The 22,600-nt window shown below is 43.6% G+C and overlaps 1 protein-coding gene across 3 annotated transcripts in view; it reads right to left on the bottom strand.

The window, feature by feature from the left end:
- Nucleotides 1-22,600, bottom strand: part of ENPP2 (ectonucleotide pyrophosphatase/phosphodiesterase 2) — a 68,250-nt gene that overhangs the window by 14,308 nt on the left and 31,342 nt on the right. For 2 of the 3 annotated variants that reach the window (XM_044422107.1, XM_044422106.1), the window contains 9 exons: nt 15,207-15,315; nt 13,990-14,115; nt 13,372-13,403; nt 12,248-12,375; nt 11,243-11,330; nt 8,906-8,993; nt 5,918-6,090; nt 3,824-3,872; nt 2,003-2,139 (listed from right to left, as the gene is read on the bottom strand). In XM_044422107.1, coding sequence (XP_044278042.1) covers nt 2,003-2,139; nt 3,824-3,872; nt 5,918-6,090; nt 8,906-8,993; nt 11,243-11,330; nt 12,248-12,375; nt 13,372-13,403; nt 13,990-14,115; nt 15,207-15,315 — 930 coding nt within the window. Of the gene's footprint in view, nt 1-2,002; nt 2,140-3,823; nt 3,873-5,917; nt 6,091-8,905; nt 8,994-11,242; nt 11,331-12,247; nt 12,376-13,371; nt 13,404-13,989; nt 14,116-15,206; nt 15,316-17,501; nt 17,655-22,600 lie in introns of all 3 variants that reach the window. The other variant, XM_044422108.1, reaches the window with a different exon arrangement.

The following is a 22,600-nucleotide window of genomic DNA, read 5'->3' on the forward strand; positions in this document are numbered from 1 at the left end:
TGACACATTATCTTTGCCACATAGTACAGGGTTTTATTTACAAATTTTGTTTTATTTACAAATTACCAGCAGAGCAGGGATTTCTCTGAATCAGAGCCCTCATATGGAGGTAGGGATTGTTAACTCTGTACCCTCTGCTGCCGTTCTGGACTAAATTAAAGGCCCTGAGCTGGCATTTTGTCCAAAGCACACACATCCTGCACGCCACCTAAGGTAATGTTTGGCCCTTGTAATATATTTGTTCATTTAAAGCATTTTTATCTTGCCCTTCAGATGGAAGAGGATCACAGAGTAGTTCATATGCAATCAATAAAAACAAGTCAGCCCTGCCCATCGCCTGATAACAAAAAGGAATTTAGCAGCGTTTGAGGAGTGATTCTCACAATGCTTTCTGCATATGGACAAAATGGAAAAGAGGAGAACCTTACAAGCCACTTTGGGTTCTTTACACGCAGAAAGATGGCAGGATATACACATAATGTAAAGTAGGAATAATATCTGAGTATAGCACATACCTGTACCTCCTAGGAAGAGGAGGAGGGATGGCAAAGAGGTATTTAGTCCACTCTCATCCCCATCCTGACTGCACAGAGTCAAGGGATGTGCTTCCAGATAGCAGGACATGAGCACAAATTTTCCACTCCTGCTGTTGCTTCCCAGTAACTAACACTTGGTGGAATGCACAGCCTCCAAAAATGAAAGCTTTCTATAGCCACCATGACTAATAGACCACTCTTCCAAGAAACCATCTTAAATGGGGTGGACAACTTCTGGCTCTCCAGATGTTTCAACCTACAATTCCATGATCCTTCACTCTTGGTACTACTGGCTAAGAGCTTTTCTACACAAGCCTTTTAAGCACTGTGCCTACTTTCAGTTTTGTTGAAGAACCGAGCGCCAAGCTCTATACAAAGAATATCCCCTTTCCTGATTTCCCACCACATAACTTCTAGGTGATACTATACTGTCGTAGAATAGTGCAAATGCACAAATAGGAAACCCTTTTACTTCCATTTCAGAAATAATGCCTCATTTTCCCAATTCAAAAGATAAAAAGGTAGGCAGGGTAGCAAGAAAACAGAATGAAACTGGAGGATCAAGAGGATCTGAAGAACGCATAAACAGGGAGGAGTTAGGAGTGCACAGCTGATGTCTCTCGTAGAAATGCTCTTCAGCTTGTGAGAGGTGTAAGCCAAATATTGGGAGAACCACAAACTGTGCACCACTGATATAAGCCAGTGGATACCACCATAGCTTGTAGAATTATTTCCATAAATCAAGTGCTATGCTAATTACTGTCTTCAAACCCGCTCCAGAAAAATGGTGCTTGCCTACATTTTCAGCTTGATTCCTAAACTCCATTGGAGCAACAACCAAGGAATATGGCCAGGAATATACATGCATGCATGCACACACTTCAGAGCTGATAGAATGCTCAAGCATTTGGTATCCAAATCTCCATACCAGAATACAAGAACTCCAGTGACAAGAGGCCCACAGAATGGAATTGCCTCCTCAAAACTTTAACCTGCCAGTGGCTCTTGCCTTGGGTGTTTCCCGTGCCCCCTGTTGCCTGGCACTTTGTCAGGAACTAGATGGAAAGCTACTCAGGGCAAGACATAGTCTCTGTGCTTTGTGTTATTCAAGAAAGTATCAACTTCACAGATGGTGCTATGCAAATTAATTGGTCCAAATGGTCTCGCTTGATTAATTATTTGCTCACTTGCAATCCAGGCCTTCATGACTTGGCAACAGTCAAAAGCTCCAGAAATTAGAAACAGAACATCATACACAAAAAGTACCCTTGCTCTGGGCCTTTGGATGTGCCCTCAGCCTTCAGAGGGTTGCCTTATTATGGGGACATCTTCTCCAGTCACTTGGACAAGGCATGTGCTTAGCGCCCCTTTGTCTTGCTTCTTCTTGCCACTTTGCCAATGCCCTTTCATGGCCTCCCTCCTCCCAACCCCTCCCACTCAGACAAAGATTCCAATAGCATAGTGACCTGTTTGGAAATGGTGTAGGATGTCCAAAGCGGCATCATGAATACTTCACTGTAGCCACTTTCAAAGTCATGGTGATGCAGGACGCTATATTTTGTACGATAAAGAACAGCAGGACGGCCATAAAGGAGGTGCTTATCTGCCAGTTAAAGACAAGCATGCAGCAAGTAAGAAATCAAATGCATACACTTACATATACATGTCATCACCACAATCAGGCACATACGCATACACACCCCCTTCCATACTGCATTGCAGAAAAGAGTCACAACACTCTGGGAGAAGCTCATATGGTACACTAGTTAAGAGATCCCTTCCTGAACCCAGCGCTGCCTGCAGAGGTGCAGAACTCTAGCTCCCATCATCCATAGTCAGCATGTCTGTGACTGTGGTTGTCATGCAACAAATCAGTAGGGGCCCAGGTTGGAAAAGGCTGACTAAGGCTGCAGAGGGAAGTCCTTCATAAATATTTCACCTCTCCAGTAAACTCACTAGGTGGTTTTAGGGTCCTTCCCAGCATTATGCAGCAGCAGCAAACCCAGGTTAGCCATGGGTGCTCTCCAGCTTGGACCCTCAGCCAATTCTGTGCCTCTGGCCCTTGGGCAGAGTGGGGCAGCTGCCACATGGGGCCGGTACAGGGAAGGTGACACTAGCTGCCTTCAGGTGTGGAAGAAGACACTGCCCCACTGCCGGGGTCTGAAGAACGATTGAGCTTCCCAGCTAGTCAGGTTTTCTCTGTGGAATGGAAGGGGGGCCAGCTTGTCCTTTGCTGCAGGCAGCAAAATACCTTGGCTCTTGTTTGTTGTGGGGTGAACCCTGGCTTGTCACCCCCATTTCTTGGTTCAGACATCCAGGAAAAGTGTGCTGTTGATTGTAACTGTACCCTGCAAGTGTGTAAGAGGCAGCTTGCTCACTCACTGTTGTTTGGCCCCAACAATTCTGGGTCAAGCGAGTTTAATAGCCCTTGGGAATATTGTATCCGCATGGGAAAATGGGATCAGGCGCCATGCAAGGGTCCCAGTGCTTTCTTTTCTTTCTTCCCTTCCCTGCAGCCCTTTGTAGCTACACCTCAGCTGTTTCATGGGGTGGTACAGAAAGGTGGCGAGGCCTCAGGGTAGGAGTGGGAATGAATTTTGGTTGGCTTCAAAATAAAACTGAGCTACCTCCTGATTTCTGAACCAAGCTCCCAAAAAGGAGGGGACAGGAGAGCTCACTGGTAGCATTTAGAGTTAATTTTTTAGGACCATAGGTCAAAAATAGGAGAAAAGCTTATATGGGTAGTTCTTTGCTGAGCTCTAAGGAAGGAGGTTTCTAACCAAGGTTCAATTTGGATGCCAGGAAGTGCTTCCTGATGGGTAGGACCCCCAGGGCATGGAATGGGCTTCCACAGGAGGTGGTTGAAGCCCCTAATGGTGAGGGTGTTCAAGGATAGGCTGGACATGCGCATGGTGGGCATGTCATGAGCAGAGCCGGCTAGAGCTGGGGGTCAGACTAGATGGCCTGGGAGGCCCCTTCTGACTCGCTCTGTTTCTATCAGAGAAAAGTAATGCCAATTATTTAACTAATGAAATTGCAAATGTTATTAATATACATATATTTGCACATCACCAACTTCAAAATCAATCACTTTTGCATTTCAGCTCATCAGAGCCTAGACAATTGATCCCATGGCGTGTTATTCACTGTGTTATTTCCACAGCACAAGGCACGGCACTACAGATGCATATGGGAAAAAGGATTCAGATAACATACGACAGACACAAACACTGATTGAATGATTGATTATAGGGCATAACTTACTGAGTTTGCCATTGTATCCTTACCTTCAGTTCCTTTGACATGAAGACGCCGATTGAGTTCATCCAACTTATTCTGTTTTTTAAAAACAAACCAGCACATAGAAGATTGGCAGCAGAACTAAGAGAACCTTCTCTTATTCCCAGCTCCAATATTTACCTAGCCAAGCAACACTAGTCCCGTCAAAAGACTTATTCGTAAGGCTTCCTAATTTGTGAAAGCCACTTTGCACTAGCTGTAGCAAAGGGCATGCTAGAGATTTATGGACAGGCTGGATCAGACTGACTCCCTAAAGAAAACCCAGTTATATCATGCAGGACCAAATGCACTCAGCTGTTTCAAGGATAAAAGCGTATATATTTTTTTCAACTTCTTGAGACTTTGTCTCCTTGGGTAATTTTGGATGTTGTCCAGTTTTGTTTCATCCCATGGAAACAATCCATCACGCATTGTTAAAGTACACATTTATGCAAAGGTCAACTTTGTTTTCTTGGTGATGCCTCTATCTTATTACCAACAAATGAATACAAATGTTTACTGCATTGCTCCATAGAACATATTTTCCACATTGCCATGAAAAAGAAGTGCAATTTTAAACCTATAGGGTGGTGAAGAAATGCTACCAAATAGAAGCCAGATGTGAAGAAAGATTTCCTGTCCTTAGGGATGTGAGAGGCAGGAGATGGCTGGAGTTAGTGCTTTGCCGGCCATGATTCCCAACTGGCTAAGGCTACAGTACGGCTGCATGTGCGTTTTGGGCAAAGCTACTTCAGAGGTATTTTGGAGGTATTTCAACAACCTCTGGAGTGAAGTGGGTCTTCCCCACAGTGGACTAAAGCAAAGCAAACAGGTCCAAAAGACCTGGAGTTTCATGGGTCAAAGGGACAGTTGTCTAAGCCCTTGATTCAGCGGGCTTACTGGAAGACAGGGGTTGGGGCTGATGTTACCCCTTGTTCTGCAAGGGTTTAGCACAGTCTTTTCCAATTGGTGGCCTCCAGATGTGTTGAACTGATTATCTCCTCATCTCATAGGCCATGCTGGCTGGAAATTATGGGAATTCCAGTCCCGGTGCAATTGGAAGACACCAGGTTGAGTGAGGCTGGCTTGAAATGGTCAAGAATAAATATCCATAGAAGCTTAGAGCAAGTCAGAAGGGATGATTGGATTGATAGAATGATTCCCAGGAATCCATTCTAGTACAAGCCATGTCAGGAGGGTGGTCCTCAGAGGCCAGTCCTCTTCTTGAAGGATTGGCCTGTTTTGAAGGTGTCCTCTATTAGAAGGGCTCCAGCCGGCTCCGCTCATGACATGCCTACCATGTGCATGTCCAGCCTATCCTTAAACACCCTCATCAATGGGGCTTCAAGCACCTCCCATGGAAGCCTATTCCATACCCTATGGGTCCTAACTGTCAGGAAATACTTCCTGGCATCCAAATTTAGGTTCTTTCCCTCTTTCATTAACACACAGGTAGGCAACCTGGTGTCCACCAGATGATTTGGAGTACAATTCTCATAATCCTAAACCTTGGACAATGCTGACTAGGGTTTATGGGATTTGTAGTCCAGTACATAGAAAGGCATCAAGCTGCCTACCACTCTCTGAACATTTGAGGAAACTCAACTAAGCAAAGCACTGCTTTATATTTGGATGCAATTCTGACAGAGGAGGCTGGCTCACAGTGTCCCTCATCACAAAGGGAATCCATTCTAGTACGAGCCATGTCTGTAGGGTGGCCCACAGAGGCCAGTCCTCTTTTTGAGTCCTAAAATTGTTCATCAATGGTACCTGGACAGCAGACTTGAGCAGCAGTTCCCCAGGATGGTAAATTTTACTCTATTTTTATTGAACTTTCTAAATGTCCAATGTAAATGAGCCCACGGGGTGCACATTACTGCTCTCTTTTGGCTTCTTTTCAGTCATTCCCAAGTGGCCACCCAAAGTGCCCGGAAGTACAAATCATGTGACAGACCCAGCAGATGAGAAAAGTTACAGGCTTCTCTACCAGGCAGAAGCTCCAGGAGACCTCTAGGAGCATTATGCACTTCACATGTTCCTAGCAGAGATTACAAGGAAATCGCCTGAAGGGCACCAAGTACCACCTCCTGCCATAAGCCTACCTTGTCATCACAGGAACATCCCAGTTCGTAGTCAGCCAACGCTGCTGCAGCTACAGGATAGAGCGGCCTTGCAACCTCCTCTGGCATGGCTGCTTTATACGTACTGGTCCGCAGGAGGTGATTTAAGCTTCCATGGGTCCCGTTATTGGGCGCAGGCTTTAACCCAAGAAGATCTGGAGAGGGATGAACATGCAGTAGCACTTAAGGTGAGCACTGATTAAAGTTCTGAAATGGATTTTCTGCGACTAAACAAAAAGGCAGCAATATTTGCAGTCCAGTCCAGCAGGGCAGAGCTATGCACAGATTCTCCTTCTGAGTGCACACAAGGATCATACATAGACACATTGCCCATGGGTGTACTGCAGGTGGAGGCCAAGATGCCTTGCTCTTCATGCGGCACTGTTCCTAGATGCAGTGCAGCATTTTTTCCCAGTAGACTGAGTAGCAACCCGCTCTCATATGGGAAACAGAATGGTGCGCTCAGGGACACAGTGCCTGGGCTAGATGTCCGGACACTGTGTCCCGCACCATGACTTGTTGATTCTCTGTCGTAATACTCCACTGTGTCATTCAGAACTGAACTGGCCTCTTCCTGAATAACAGCCCAGTATTCTTTCCTTGGTAATCCTAGAGTGCAACAAACCCTTCCCTAATGTGGTAACCCCCAGACATTTTGAAGCACAGCTCTTGTAAACCCCAGCCAGTACACCCCATGGTGAGAGATGGTAGGAGCTGTCGTCCAAACCTTCTGGAGGGTGCCACACTAGGAAGAATGCAGCAAAACACAAGAGCACAATACATGGAAGTAAAGTTCTATGAACAGATGCAAACCCTTTGTGCCACTGCGATCACGTTGGCCTAGCCCACCTCCCCAGCATGTTCCACCTCCACCTGACACTCACACACTGGATTTTAACCTAGGAGATGAAAAACAAGGTTGAAAGGTCCCACCTGAACAATCGGTGCATTTCAGGTCTACAGAACAATCCCCTCATGGATGGGACTTACAGACTATGAGCTTTGTGGATGCATGGCTCCATGCAAATGGTCCAATGCAAGGCCCTCAGGTGGCTGCAAGACCAACTTTATCCCTACCACCATATCAAGTGTAACACCACCTAAGCAGGTCTTCAGTTCTACATGTCCTGCTCACCTATGCAATCACCCATGACCAACTGAATTTAGACAATGTGCTGTGGACTGCTATAGTGTAATATGCAAAACGTTGATTCAGTTTTGCAGTAAAAGGAAACTGCTCCTAATTCAGAAAAACGGTAGAGCAGCAGAAGAGGAGAAAAATGTGCTGGAAAACTTCCAGTTCTCAGAGAATTTCATATTCATCTTTGTCACCTTATCATACTCTGCTGACTCGACATGTGAAGTCTAGAACAATTTGTAGGAGTGACTTGGATGCCCTTCTCAGTTTGCTTCAGCAGCACAATGAATCATTATCTGAAGTCCTGCCTCCCATGCTCCCAGATTGCCCCTGGAGGCCTGTCTGAGGTGGCCTCATCTTTCAGGAGATCAAGCAGGTGGACAACTAGATAAAGGCCTTTTCAGTCAAGGTGCCCCACTTTTGCAATGTCCTCACCATGGAGGCTTGCCCGGCATTGTCTTAGTTCCCCTTCCAGAGCAAAATTAGATCAAACAAATTTGGTCAATTGATATTCTCATATTACCTGCTCCTTGTGCCCATGACAAATAACTCCTGCTAAAGCAAGAGTATATTAATGCTGTGACTATTTCCTGCACTGTATTTAATCCACACCACCACAAAGACTTTTGTGTCTGCGTTGCTTATTGAGCCTGGCCTATAGTTTGCACAGTTAGTGTGACATTTTCCTGGTTTGGGAATGACAGAAAAGTGGACCTTTTTTAGTGATGCTTCAGCTTCAAGAATGCTTTGACAGTGTTCAAGAGGTTTAAGAATTAATGGAGAAACAAAGGCTTTGTGCCATTCTGTATAAACCCCATCTGGGTTGCGGCGTTTCGTTCTTTTGATTGCCCATGTGATTCCGTCTCGTTGTAGGAGCTCCAGCAGGAATCTGCCATGCTGACTTCAATTTTGGAACATTCAACCAAGGCAAGAATGCTGCAATTGTTTCTACATTTGGCTCTCTCTCTTTATTATAAAGGTCTGATTTTGTTTAATTTATTGAAATGGAGCATTTATGTCATATGATGTCTTACATGCATTGTTATCTTTATCTTTTATCAGTGGTGTGTAATTTCTTGCCCCATGTTGTTTTAGCTGATATGCCAAAAACTTACCTGGCTTTTCTCTTCTTTCCCAGTAATGTTGGCCAAGATGTATAAAAGCAAATTCTGCCTTAGAAGACAATAAGCTATTTAAATCTTCTTCTTCCTAAAAACCTTTATACAGTGCTGGAGAGAGGTCAACTGCAAATTGGGCCGGGGATGATTTTACTTCTAGATTAAGCTTGCTATTCCAAAGTGGCCTCTCCATTTTTATTGAAAACGTATGCTGTTGTTCCACCTCTCATGAAGGCCTTGCTCAGTTCTCATTTCAGACAGCAAGATGTGGAGCCCTCATTTAGGATAAAGTAGGCTACTAAGTTCAGGGGCTACCTGCACCTTGAACACCTGCTCATTCAAGGGGCACCATGACACTGAGGATTTAGGGAAGGTCCCTCAGGACAGCTTTAATGAGACTGGAGCATAATCAGAAATAGACAATCTGTCCTTCGAGTGAGTGGATACAAACTGAAACAAAGCTGGGGAGAAAAATAAAAAGGCCCAACTGAAACAGTTTCGGTGAGGCCCCTTGAATTAATTTGCCATCTGAAGGGCAAGATAAAATTCTGGTAATGGCAGCAGATTATAACAGTGGTTTTTGTTGTTGGGAAATAACCCTGCATCAAAGAGACTCTGGATTCTGCTGTTCTAGCTGCAAAAATGGAAGTTTAGGTGTTAGGACATCTTATTTCACGCTGATTTTTAGCACAAAAATGAAGTGATTTCACTTACCGCACATAACATTGTAAAGTTCTATATTCTCAAATGGTGGTACCTTTGTCCTGAATTTGAATGAAGGTCCATACCCTACAAAAACAGTCTATGAGGAAAATGGGGAGGAGAAAAGAAAAAGCAACAACTTAATTAGGGATAGTCTCATTTGGTGGTTCTGCACAATATTTTTTATTTGATATATATCCAGTCTCCAGAAAGTCATGACTTCTCAGTTTTTTGTGTGTTTTTAAATAAAATACCAGCCCTTTCAAGATAGACTTGGGAATGTGTGAAAAATATCAGATGAACCTTCTCCAGCCAGAAGTAATTTAAGTTGAACCCAAGGAGTAGGTAGGAACCTACCTTGGACCTGGAGACAGAGAGACTTTGTAAAATTCATCCCATCTACATTTTGCAGACTGTTCAGTGCTTTTTGTTCCATCATCTGCTCATTGACATAACCTGATTTTGTGTAAACAAATGTGCCCTTTGGCTAGTTTTTTAGGGGAATCATACAGTTGAAAGGGGCCTAACAGTTCTCAAGTCCACAAAATCCACTCCAGAAAAGCAAACTGGCCCCAGAATCTGTGGGCTGGTTTCATGGAAATCTAAACTCATTTGAGTCCAGTACAGCTTTCTCTGCCATTCCTATATAGATGAGGTCAGGCTATTTGTCCACCTAGCCCAGGATGGTGTCCTCTGACTAGTTCTGACGTAAGAGTCAAGTTGGAGCAGAGCAGGGGAACTGCTCTCCAGCAAGTGCTGTATATGGACAGACTGCCTCTGATTCTGAAGGTAGCCTAGAACCGTTAGGACCAGCACCCACTGATAGCCTCATCCACCATGAATGGGTCCACTCTCCTTCTAAGGCCATCCAGAGTGGAAGCCATCATACATCCACTGGAAGTTAATTCCATAGTTTTAACCATGCACTATGTGAAGAAGAACGTCTTTTGATCTGTCCTGGATCTTCCACCTATCAGCAACATTGGAGGACCCCACTGGGTTCTAGTATGCCAAGAGAGGGAGAAAAATGTCCTTATCTATTTTCTTCATACCATGAATCATTCAGTCCACGTCTACCATTTTCCCATTACATGCCTTTTTTCCAGAGTAAACAATCCCAGCTGTTATAACTTTTCCTCATAAGAAAGTTGCTCTACCCACTTCAGCATTTCAGTTACTCCTACCCAGCTTTCTTTCCAAATCTTTAAGGTCCTTTAAAAAAAAAAAGGTGTAGGTTTTTCTCAGAAGTGCTACCTAGTCCTTTTTACCTGGAGTTACTATGAATGTCATCTTGCCTGTTCCCTGACAACTTCTAGGTAGTTCAAAACCCTGACAACTTCTAGGTAGTTCAAAATGGCATAGAAATGTTATAATAATAATAATAAATAATAATAATAATAATAATAAATGAATATTTAACTGTTAAAAATATCCCTCCATAACAGAGACAGCAGCAGAAAACATAGTATAATGCAATCAAAAATATTTAACGTATTAAAAAGCAGTCCTTGATGAAAAGATTGGATGCTGTCCTACTGAAGGCCTTCACCAAATTGCAGAAGCTCATTGGTGAAGAAGTGAGACTGGACACACAAGGAAGAAAGTTCCAGAGCCTAGGAGCTAAACACCCAGAAGAATACCGAGGTGCATGTGTTAGGGACTGATCCTGCAGTGCCTAAACAGCTTCTGAAGGAGTAATAGGACACATTGGATTCTCAGGTCAGAAAAAGAGATCTAAAATTAGTAGGGAATCCATGCTCCAATTTCTGCACACACACAGTTCGCATGGGAAGAAAGAGCATGGAATTCAGTCTCAGAAAGGGGATAAAGGGGCTATTCTGGTGGATAGAGAAAGATGACTGCAGGGGCCAGGACCCAAGAGAGAAAACGGCTATCCAGGCCAAGCAGAAGCTACAAGGAGGCCACAATAATCTCTGCTGTCCTTCCTGCTCTGCACAGGATTAACACAAGCCCCCAAGTTTAGGCATTTACAAGCAATAAGGACACAGCCCATGAGATTATTCAACAGTACTGAATACGCCACCTTTTCCATGCAGCTTACCCCATAGGGAGAATGTTGGATTGTGACATGTAATTTCACTGTAACTTGCAATAAATTATATGCATATTATTATTATTACATTTTTATACTGCCCATAGCCAAAGCTCTCTAGGCAGTTGACAGCAATAATCATAGAATCATACAATCAGGTCACCCATCCCACTTCTGCCCAGGCCTGACCCTGCTTAGCTTCCAAGATTAGGCAGGATCATGCACATCAGCCATGCACACTTACAGGCTACCTTCTCCAACCGCCACCCAGATGCTAAAGATTCTGCTGCTCTTACCTGCATGCTATTGATCTTGTTGTCATACCCATGGTCTCCGTGGAAAAAGCACTTTCCAGGTGTTTTCTTAATGAGTTCTCCAGGCCTCCTAGGTGTTTAAGAAGACTCTTTAGCATGCCATTGGCTAGCTCAGCTACAGCTTCATATCTGACTGCCAACACAGCAGGGAAACATGGCCATTCCCACATCTATTAGGGACAGAAATGGCCAACTTTCGCATTTAGGAGACCCATTATTGTTTTCCAGATGGTGACCTGGGGACTATATTCTGAAACACAATCTGTTCTTCTCCTTAGTGACCTTTGTATGCATTTCTCAGGTTCCATGATAAATACAGCATCGTCTGATAAGAAGGACTACTGCACAATAAGGAGTATTACATACAAAATGGAAGGATGCCTTAGGGATAATGTTTGGACAAATGATCCAGAGATGCAACATTAAGAATTAAGACACATAAAGAACAGTCACATGTCAGTTCATTAGCCTCAAAATGAGCAATTTTAGAGATGATGATAAAAGTATACATCATATAATTTTGTAAGAACAACCTGGTTTATTTAGACAGTGGTGTGACCCTTCAGCTTTATTTTTATTATTCCCTCTCTCTCTCTCTCTCTCTCTCTCTCTCGTGGGAAAATGCAGCAGTTAATTGTAAAAGTAAAAGAATAGTGTAGTTGCACTATTCAGTTCTGCCACTGTGCAACCTATAGGTCATTTAGCGTTTTTCCTCCCTCGACCCTTGGTGGCCCTATTCAGCTTTTATTAAAAGTGTGCTAAAAACATGTCCGCATTTGCTTGCAAGGAACACTTCAACTATTGTTCATAAATGTTCCATGAGAAATAGACACACAGACTTTGTGTACATGTAAAAAGGCAGGTGTTTTGTGGGCTGCAGCTGGGGACCTAAGCACTCTCAATGTTCTTACAGAAGCTGAGATTTCCCATTACCCAAACCAAACCAAAGAAGAAAGAAGTCAGGAGGAGAGGAAAAGGTGCATTTACTTGGCCACGTGCCATCTTCTCTCCACCAGCAAATGGACGTCCTCGATCCTTCGGTTATTTGCATAATGCAGGCGCTTGGGGAGATGCTGCTTCAAGTAGGGCTTGAAGTGCTGGTCAGGTTTCTTGCACTGAAACAATGAATGCAAGTTGAGAGGAAGGCCTGGCAGGGCATCATCCAATCCATCAGCTGACAGAGGCAGGAATCTTGCTTAACAGACCCCCTGCCCCATCTCTTAGAATGCTCATGCCAAGTCAGACCACTGGCCCTGATGAGTCGAGTCTTGCCCCTCAGCCTGGCAGTAGCTCACCAAGATTTCAGTCAGGGGGTTCTGCCCATTTCCTACAAGCAGTTCCCAGCTGTTCGGGATGCCAGAGGCTGAACCTGTGAGTTCCTGCAGGGCGATGAGCAATGTGGCCGTCAAACAAAGGCTCCTTGCTTATATGCACTGCTAATAATGCCCAGACACACAGCTTGGGCCCCAGGTATTTCAAGAATCCTTTATAGATGACTAAAATGAATTACACTCTGCCCACCTCATACTTCCCCCCACCCCAACATATATTATTCCTTTTTTAAAATGAGATAGAGAGGAAAATGTAGCTCAATGATGTGAGAATGCATTCAGCTTCCATTTTCCAAAGAGGCTAATTTGAAGTCCAAATTCATTTTGAAACTGATTACTACTACTATTACTACTACTATTATTGATTTCAATATTTTCAGTGCAGTAGTGGCAAAATATTTACTAAGCAAAGAATATTTTCCAGGTTGAGCATTCTCCTTTGCGAATTATGGCATTTGGGTGCAGGTAATCCAGCAAAGTTTCAAAAATTGGTTACAAACAATGAACAATGGAAATCATGGTATGTGTTGTCCCATACTTATTAGGGTTCTTTAGACTTATGATGAGCAACCTCCTTTAGACTCTGATGAGCAACCTCCTGGCCTAAGCTATAAGTTAGGCCAGGATCAAGCAACATGGTATACAGGCTTACACTAAAGTGCAAAACAGAGAGGGGAGGGTGTCGACTTTATGCTATGTAATCCATGAAATGAACAAATTGCATCAGGGAACCTATAGTTGGTAACCACAGGAAAATACATGTACTAAGGCAATACTTACTGTGAGATTGGCAACAATGGCTTTGGGGTCAACTGTTTTATGGATGGGAGAGAAAGAAAGAGAGAAGAGGAGAAAGATCAACCAGCTGAACTTGTCAGTACAAGAATTGACTTTCACATGGCATGGCTTTCATTGCAGCTACTGGGTTGAATCCACAAAGCGCGCTTTTGCACATGGAAGGAACCTTCCACTCACTGAGGAACCGCTGTGTGCCTTGCATCTGAGCCGAGCGCAAGAAAAGTCGAACTAAAATTGAAACATGATGAGCTTGTGGAAGCACCAGCAGGGCAACTGCTCTGGAACGTACCTGTAGTGTGGACTCACGCACACCATCTTTCTGAGCATTTACGCAACACCATTAGCTGTATTCTACCTTCTGCTCACAGCTCTTTGGATCCAGCCCACTTTGTGTCATGAAGTAAGCCTTCCAAAACTAGAATTTCCTTATCTGTCAATACAGCCACTGTCATTCCTAAAAACCAACTGTATCCCAATCCCCTTTAAGGCAGACATCTCTCCTTAACATAAAGGCAAGGCACAGCACTTGGCAGTGGGGCGACATGGGAAGAACTGGGGCACACTGCAAGGCCCAGGATGAATATTGCAAAATCGACATACATCGGACGTTACTGTTCCCTCTGGCTCGAATACGTCCCAGTGTTCCAGGTACCAAAATGATGTCATCCACATTAGGTAGATAAGAGTTCAAATATTCAGTTCTTTCACAAGTGGCATCATCCATCCCTGTAAAATAAATTACATTACAGTTTCAAAAGAAACATGCAAAAGTACTTGCTGTTTGAGAGAAGGCAGACCAAGCAGGCTCACACGCTGTCCATCATTTCGTTTCAGCGCGGGTTCCTACCATCCAGTGGGTCAGCTATCCCCAAACGCTTTGACAAACTCAAATGAGGCCAGCAGAACTTCATGAACTCTTCAGTTGCATTTATGCTACCTCTTGTGCAGGTGGTTGCATTGGGCTGCTTGCGCCTAAACCCTTCTGCAACTGTGCTTGTGAAAACGTACCCTAAGTTAGACATTCTTCACAACCTAGTTTCCTCCAGCAAAACATTATTTCCACTAGCATAATGACCAGTTGAATACTGCCCATAGTTCACCCAAAGAGAAGTGTGGACTTGTAGTACAATGTTTCGCCTGATTATGAAGAAGCAAATTCCACCAAGTTCCGTGGTAGTTCTTCCGGTTATCACCTTCGCATCCAGATAGCATCAACATTAGCAACACGTCCCAATCTATGTCATTGCTCAGAGTTCTCCCAAGAAAGAAGGAACAACCCAGACTCCCTAAACATCATGAAGGGGATTCAAAGCCATCACGTCAACGGACTGTTTCATCTCATCATTCCAGAGTGAGACTGGAGCCTCAGTGGAATCAGCTGCTGTAGCTATGGGAAAATCCCATAGAGCATTCAGGAAGTTTCAGAAGGTGGATCATCAATGGATCCACCACAACCCATCCTATATCCAAACTGTCCCACCCACCCCCTAAGACCAAGACCAAATTGATGGTCTAGCTGCCTCATGCTTTAGGCTAATGCATAACTGAGCAAGGCTCCTGGTTGTCACAGAAGTCATGAAATCCCTAGCTGATCCACTGACTGTGGCTTCAGCGCAATTGTCCTGGGGTTCTCCAGCTTCCCACTTGAGCTCACTTCAACCACTCCAGTCAGGAATGAGGTTAGGCAGCAGGGTGCCTGATACTTTTTGGCCCGCGGGAGCTGCAAGCCCTCAAGAAGATTGTATCTTTGTGGATCAAATGATCAAAACGTTAGCTCAGCCTTCAAACTTGTGATATAAAATTATTGTTAGCATTACCATGATCACCAACGAAGATTATGTTGACACATCGGTGTAGGTTCAACTGCTTCAGTCCATCCATTAGTTGCCCCAGGATCTTGTCAATATCTCTTAGTGGATTCAACATCTACATACATACATACATAGATATATATTAGCATAAAGAATCAGAATCTTTTCGAATTGCCTTGCATCTTTCAATATATGTTCACAAAACCAACTCCTCCTCTCCTGACTTGGGACAGTCTCACTATGCTGACATGTTTATAATGTCCTTTCTCTTTAGAAAGGGGATGGATGGATGGCATTTCTACACCACCCATCAGATGAAGGTAAGTAATATGAGTTTTCCTGGATCAAAATAAATACCTTTTTCAACATCCTCTTACATTCAGTGGCCAAGCAGTTGCCAATGGGAAGCCAGCAAGAGAGCTGAATCTCTCACAATTCTCTAGCAACTTGTATAGAAATGCACGCTGATAGTTTTTACCCCATGGACTTTTTCCCTGTTTAGTTATGTTCTTTGCCATGTATACTGCATTCATGAGCATAGTTGGACTTACCATCTTTGAAGCTTTTCCTTAAAATCCACAAAATAGCAGTGGATTCTGACCCATCAGATGGGGAAATTAGTGATCTAACAAGGTTAAAGTGAACTTACAGAAAGAACCAACCCAACCTTCGCAAACTAGTCTAGAAAGTACACACATCATTTTTGGAGACTAGTATTAAGGAACAAATCACACAAGGCTTTCAAAGTTTAAACAAGGTTTTAATGAGTCTGTCCCAAGCTTATACACACTACTCTTTTTTGTTACTGCAGGCTGGACAAATTAAAGTTTCCTGAAACCCGCCCCTTAAAGCAGATCTTAGGCATACAGCCAAAATAAGTCAGACACAGAACAATGTATCACTGAGATTCAGTATGAATGTTCTTGCCATGGCATTTCGTCAATCATGATTGCAGAAATGTTCTTATCTTTTTTTCAAATGAAATTTGGTTCCCCCAGGTTCTTTACGAGAAACTAGAAGGCTTCACAAGGGGAGACCATACAGCCTGCACATTACACATGCTTTATCTAACAAATACATTTTAAAGCATACTTGAGCAATTGCCTATTTAAGAACAGGAACAACTGGACAGTTCTTCTTAGCAAACTAATATTGTATTTTATCCACTTAGTAAACAATGACATACAACCAATTTCTCTCCATACGAACTTCCCTTCAACATACAAGTTTTATATTTGGGAATTTGAACTTGAAGTACTCATGAATTTCAAATGAGTGGTTTGGGGTGGTTTTGGCTTGTTTGCTTTTGTGGGAAAGTTTACTTCTAAGGATGAGTCTGATGTTATTGCCAAGATGAAAAGGATGGCCAGTCATACACATGTACATCCAATGCCCAAATTCACTGGGATAAGACATTTGATGCGGCAACGTAAGTACACTCACACAAATGTTAAAAATCACTCTACTTGTGCAGCTGGAGAAACTGGGTCAAGCTACAGCTTCTCACTTTCCTAGTCTAGACCGAGCCTAAAGCTGGAGTGACAGCACCCTACGGGCATGTTGCTTGCCTACAAGTACGTTCATGTCCAAGTGAAGATTGCTAACCCTGGAATGTGGCTGCTGAAATAAATGGATGCCTGGCACAAACCTTTCCTTATATCACTTGTTCATTTTCATTGCCTCAGAACATTCATCAAGGTCCACGAAGCCTTTTGTCTTCCCAAACAGCTGCTGCCATTATTAAATTGTTGGCCATGAAATCAAAGAGATTTGCAGAGCAATCTTACAAAAGCAGCTAAGGGGATGCTAACAGATGCCTTGTGCCACTTCTGGAAAGGAAGCAACCTGGTCATGTTCTTCAGTACCTCTCAGGTACTAGTGGCAGAACACTCCAGATGGGTAGATATTAATTTCCCGGAATATACTGTTGACTGGAAAAGATAAACATCAAGCATGATAATAAGTGTGATTCAGAAGGCTAGTCCTGAATTTTCCACTTGTGGATGAAGAACTTTGGATGAACTTTTGCACCAAGAATGTATTGATGGTGCTTCTAGTGTGACTTTTTAAAAAATGGTTAAGAAGACAGGCTTTATTTAATAAGCTTGGAAAAAAGAGAGAGAGAGAGAAGCTAGGCTATCTGTGCTGCTTCAGTGAAAGCAGTCTGGGTTTATATTCAAGGTGGCTGCACTGGGAGTTCCACCCTGAAGAAGGAAATTCCAAAGGTGCCAAAACACAAAAAAGCAAAAGCCAAGCTGTACAAGGGCTTCAGAATTTGATATGTCAGTTCGGGAAACTTACTTTATTCCGACGGGATTCCGCAGAGTATTGTTCCGCTCTAGGCACTTTTCTTCTTCTCTTTGAAGAACCAACACGCCTTTTCTGTCTCCTCTTAGGAGTGATCTTTCTCTTAGGTCTTTTAGATGAAGTAAGAGGTAAGCCAAAACTACTCTCCTGTACTGGCGGAGAGAGATGCCTGGACTCAGAAAAGGCTCATCTCAGCCACCATGAGACTGTTAGAAATTTCCTGTGTCAGCAGATATAGGTACACCAAAGTCTAAATTAAAGCCACCAGAGGTGGTTCAAAGGACTAGTCAGGGTGACGACTGAAAGGAAGGAGTTAGTTACTTGTAGGAACAGCTCTAAAGTTCACAAGAAAAAAATACACAGATGGGGTCTATTTTTAATTTTGTATACAGAAAAGGCCCCATATCTTGCTTATGTTCATTGTATGGTTTTTTCTCACTGGATGCTCAATATACCTATGTCTTCAGTGTTGATAATCAGTGGCTCACCATTCAAATAAATGGCATGAGGCCATAAAATATTTGCATCTTAATTTCTATGTTGCCAGATTCCTAATTGGTAACATCTCAGGCAGCAAAAGACATGTTGAAATAAAAAAGCTCAGACTATATCAGGCAATTCTGGCAGAAACCACACTGCCCTATCCTTCATTTTGATCTTTAGAATATTTTTTTTTTAATATATGAGAAAAAGTCACAGCATTGTGATCTGCAAAGTACCATTTTGTTTTTCGGGCAGGTGGCTTTCATGAACACTCCTTGTCCATAATAACTGTGGCTCCTGGTGGGGAAGGATGCAAAGAAAGATACTTGAGGTGGTGAAATGAGCTGTCCATGTATCCAGAGGAGGGGAAACCATTTGAAAGAAGAGCTGCAGGGCCAAGCAATGCACGGCTCACGGATGCTACTTTCACTGATCTTAAAAAGAAGCCATGTTGCATGCAACTCCAATTGACTATTCCAATGAGAGTTCTTGGCATCTTTTAGGATCAGATTCTCAGAAGAGTGCAAGATGACACATACAGGAAGAGAGTGCAACCAATTCAAAAACTGGAGAAGAAAGGAAGCACAGCGAAGAGTTCGAGACTCGGCAAAGATTTACAACGCCGTTTGTTCCTATCAGCTTAGCCATTCTCTGTCTTTGTGGTTCAAATTGCAGAGCTGCCTCCTTGGAAGGAAAAATAGTGTTACCATCTGCCATGCTGTTTCATTGCTTCCTAGGCAAGCAGCTGGAAGGGAGATGCTAATTCGGTTCTGTTTGTCTCTCTCTCTCCAGAAAGCAGCTTCAGAGTTTTCTTTTTTGGGGGGAGGCGGGAGGAGGGAAGAGAGAGGAAGAGTTCAAGCTTCGTGCAGTCTTGATGAGAGGCGCAGCAGGGGTGGGGAAAAGAGAGAGAGGATTCTCACAGTTTACTCACTCTTTCCAAAAGAAGCGCAGCCAGAGCTTTAACTGTGCCACCAAGTGGTTCTAATAATCAGAATCGCCATCCCAGGGTAGCGTGTTAGAGGAGCAGCAGAATGACAAGCACATGGGTTTGTTGTCTGGTTCATATGCTCAGAGTAGATTGTGCATTTGTGCATACATTCACAAAGTAATAGCTTCCCTTTCTAAAGAAGTTAGAGCTAGGAAGAAAGCCATGTCTTTATTAACCAGCCAAACTTTAGCCTCACTTGGAAGGAACAGATATCAATACAAAGGCAGAAGGATGGTGCATAATATCTCTTTTGCTTTGCAGAAGGAAGAATAATGGAATCACCCCCAAAAAGAGGCAGGAACTGGTCAGCCAAGGTTCTACTTGAAGGATAGTTTCCCATAATGGTACATAGCAAACTGTGATGAACCGGGGAAAGGTGTGGTCTAGGGATGCTTCTGAGATGGTGGATTTTTCATGTGCCAGAGCCACAACAGACCTTGATACAGGAAATGTGAGCAGATCTCTCAGAAATCCCAGTCTCCCTTCAAAGCCAGCACTGGGATCTCAACCTGGGTAAGTTGCTTTTTAAAATAACAAAGGTTGGGAGGTCCAGTGGTAGATCTCCTGCATCACTTCTGACCCAGCTCTCAGGCATGTTGATTCATTGTGCCTGGGGCTTTGAGACACGTAGGCCCTCTCACTCCTAGGGAAGACAGCTTCGGCTTCCCCAAAATGCTCCCCATGGGCTTCTGGGGTAAGCTGCAGTGTGGAAGTGTCCCTGCAAATCAAGCAGAGCACCTTCCAAGCATATGCCCATGCCTGGAACTGACAGCTTAGGTGCAGGTAGATAACAGTCCAAAGCATACAAAATTATCCAAGAAGCTAGTTTATGTTAGTACTTCTGATAGGTAAACACTCAAGCACTCAGTGATGTACCCAAGTAGCATTACCCAATGTGGGAGGTCAAAAGGGGAAACTCTCATCCTCAGAGCTCATCTCTTTAGTCATTGTATCACACCACCACAAAAAGTTCAGCACAAATAATTAATTTGCTAAATAGAGTGAATAGTGTTAATCCTCCTATCCTCAGAAATAAACAAGATAAATTTTATAAAATATTGGTGCCAAAGAGATTCCAATTAAATCACCAGGTTGGAAAAAGGAAAGGAAAAATGTCTTAGACATTAGGGGTGTCAGCAACTCAAACCTGATTTAAATATTTTTCCTGTATTATTAATCAGCACAATGCACCCGCCACCAAAATAAAAAATAAAAAGCTTTGCATTGAAAGGTAAAAGCCCCTGTCATTCAGGAATCTAGAAAGACACAGAAACTACATACAGTAGTGATGTTCTAGCAAAAATATTTTTATATATAAAATAAGAAGCAATAAATTTCTAAGTGAACATCTATGGGTTAATTAGTAACACTCTCTACTCACAACAAAATGCATGTTGGCATCACTTTATCCACACTCCTTTTGTGGCCGAGTTCCCCTAGAGATGGCCTTAATGACTTCCTGTCAGAGGAGACACATTCCTAACTTTTTCAGGGGCAACCTTCCTTCTCCTCCTGCCTTCCAAGATGCAATCAAAATGGAGCACCAGGAATGAAATGCATTTTCCAGTTGATGAACTGTCCTGACCTTACCTCTTGGCTATGCTCTCCTGGAGGTAATTTAGCAGGTATTAAACTGCTATCCTGCAGGCCTCAGCACAAATGCTCTCAAGGTGTCCAGCGATAAGATGAACACATCCAAGCATCAACAGCGAGAGCAAAAGGCAGATGGGAGACAGTTCATATACAGGCAAATGAGAAAGCTTTAAAAACTATGCAAGCTTTAAAGGGACTTTTAAAAAAGAAACTTGAAATAAATTTGCCCAGTGCTGAGAGGAGAACAGCATAGGTGTCCAGTCCAATAGTGCAGGCAGGGTGTGCCGTGATGTGGCACCAAAAGTAAAAGGTTCTCCTGTGAATTGCCACCCGCATAGCTCAGGTGACACCCGGACATCAGCTACCCCGGCCTAGTGCCCTCAAGCATTGCTGGACAGGGTTGATGGGAGTTGTAGTCTGACATGTCTGCCAGCAGGCCAGCAAGAACCTGGGTCCCAGGCAATGTGGGGCTTCAAAAGAAAAGCACTAGCTAATTACGTTTGGCTAGAAGCAGATGGCAAGCCTGTGAAGCTATTTTGGAACCAGTAAGGAATAGTCTTACTACACCAGTTCCAGTGATCAACAATCACAAACAAGCAAAACCGGTTCTAAAAAGCCAAGGCCCCGATATCTTAAAAATGGCATCAACAGAAACCAGCATCTGTGATGCTGGGTGCTATTGCTTTCTGTATATTTCTCCCCAGCACCGCCAAACTCAAGCTTCCTAGTGATATAATGACAGAACCCCAAAGACCTAGAGGAGTAACAGGCAGTGCTGGGAAACATACAATGAAAGATGACCAGCTGTTTGTATGACTGCAGCAAAGACATAATGAAACTGTTGCGGTCATTTCCAGTTCCGATCATGGCAAGTTTTGATTATCTATTAGCAGGCACTGACAAACTCAATGGACAAGTTCACATGTCACACTAATGCCAGGGTGGTTTTTGTTGACCGAACAACCCATTGGTGTGCCCAAAAGACACCTGTCCCCTTTTCTCTAGACTGCACCCCCGGCTCACTGCAATGAAGGTGCCTTGTGTCCTCTCCCCACCACAAATGTGAGCCCTTCGGCTTTCACTGTAGCTTCTTTTTCATATGGAATCAGTGCACTTCCATGTCCAAACTACCCTATTCGCCCCTGCCTACCTTCCTGCTTTTTAAAAGAAGTCCTACTTTTGATTGCTTTCAAAGGAGGTGGAATGCACCTTTCCACCTGCTAAGCACCCAGAATGACAAGAACGGGTGGGAAAAGAGGTGGACACTTGGCCCTCTGGGGGAGGCAGCCACCGTGACACTCAAAGCCTTGCAAATGGCAGGAAAAATGCGCCTACCTGTTGTATAAGCCAAGATCCTGTGTGGCTTTGCTTTCCCTTGACAGTCTGTCCTGCAGCAGTTGCCAGGGGAAAGCAAAGTCAACATTAAACTATCTGGAGACTTTCTGGGTCACTGCTGAGGGACAGCATATGTTACACTTTGACAGCAGGTATTCCCAAAGTATGCCCATTTTGGACATACAAAACTGCATACTTCTGCATTTGCACAAGGCCAATTAAAAGTAACTGAATATCAAAATGGGACGAATCTGGGGCAGCAAGCTAGTGATGGCTCCCTAAGTGTGCCTCCTGGGCACTTTGGAAGGGGCTGTGACTGGTGGCAGCATGAATGAGATCACTTAAGGGGGGCATTGCTGCTCTTAGCTTGCACCTCACTTGCACCCCTTTATTCGCAGGGTTGGTCACCCAGACTTAGCTGGCACACAACCTGTCATGGATAAAACAAGCCACAAAGCTGGAAAAAGAAAGCTACACTGCAGATAGCCATCTTAGTTCAGGTGACACAAAAACCTACCATGGGTAGATACCCATAATTTTTTTTCATGTCATAGCAGATTAATATCTAACTGGACAGTCATCTGGACAGTCATCAAGATGGGATGGTGGAACCTAATGCCCTGCAATGACAGGGGGTTGGCCCCAAGCGCCTTCTGGCCCCTTTCGACTCTACAATTCTAGGCTTCTAATTACA

This window comes from Varanus komodoensis, unplaced genomic scaffold (genome assembly GCF_004798865.1).
Source record: "Varanus komodoensis strain SLA01 unplaced genomic scaffold, ASM479886v1 scaffold12, whole genome shotgun sequence".
Taxonomy (NCBI): domain Eukaryota; kingdom Metazoa; phylum Chordata; class Lepidosauria; order Squamata; family Varanidae; genus Varanus; species Varanus komodoensis.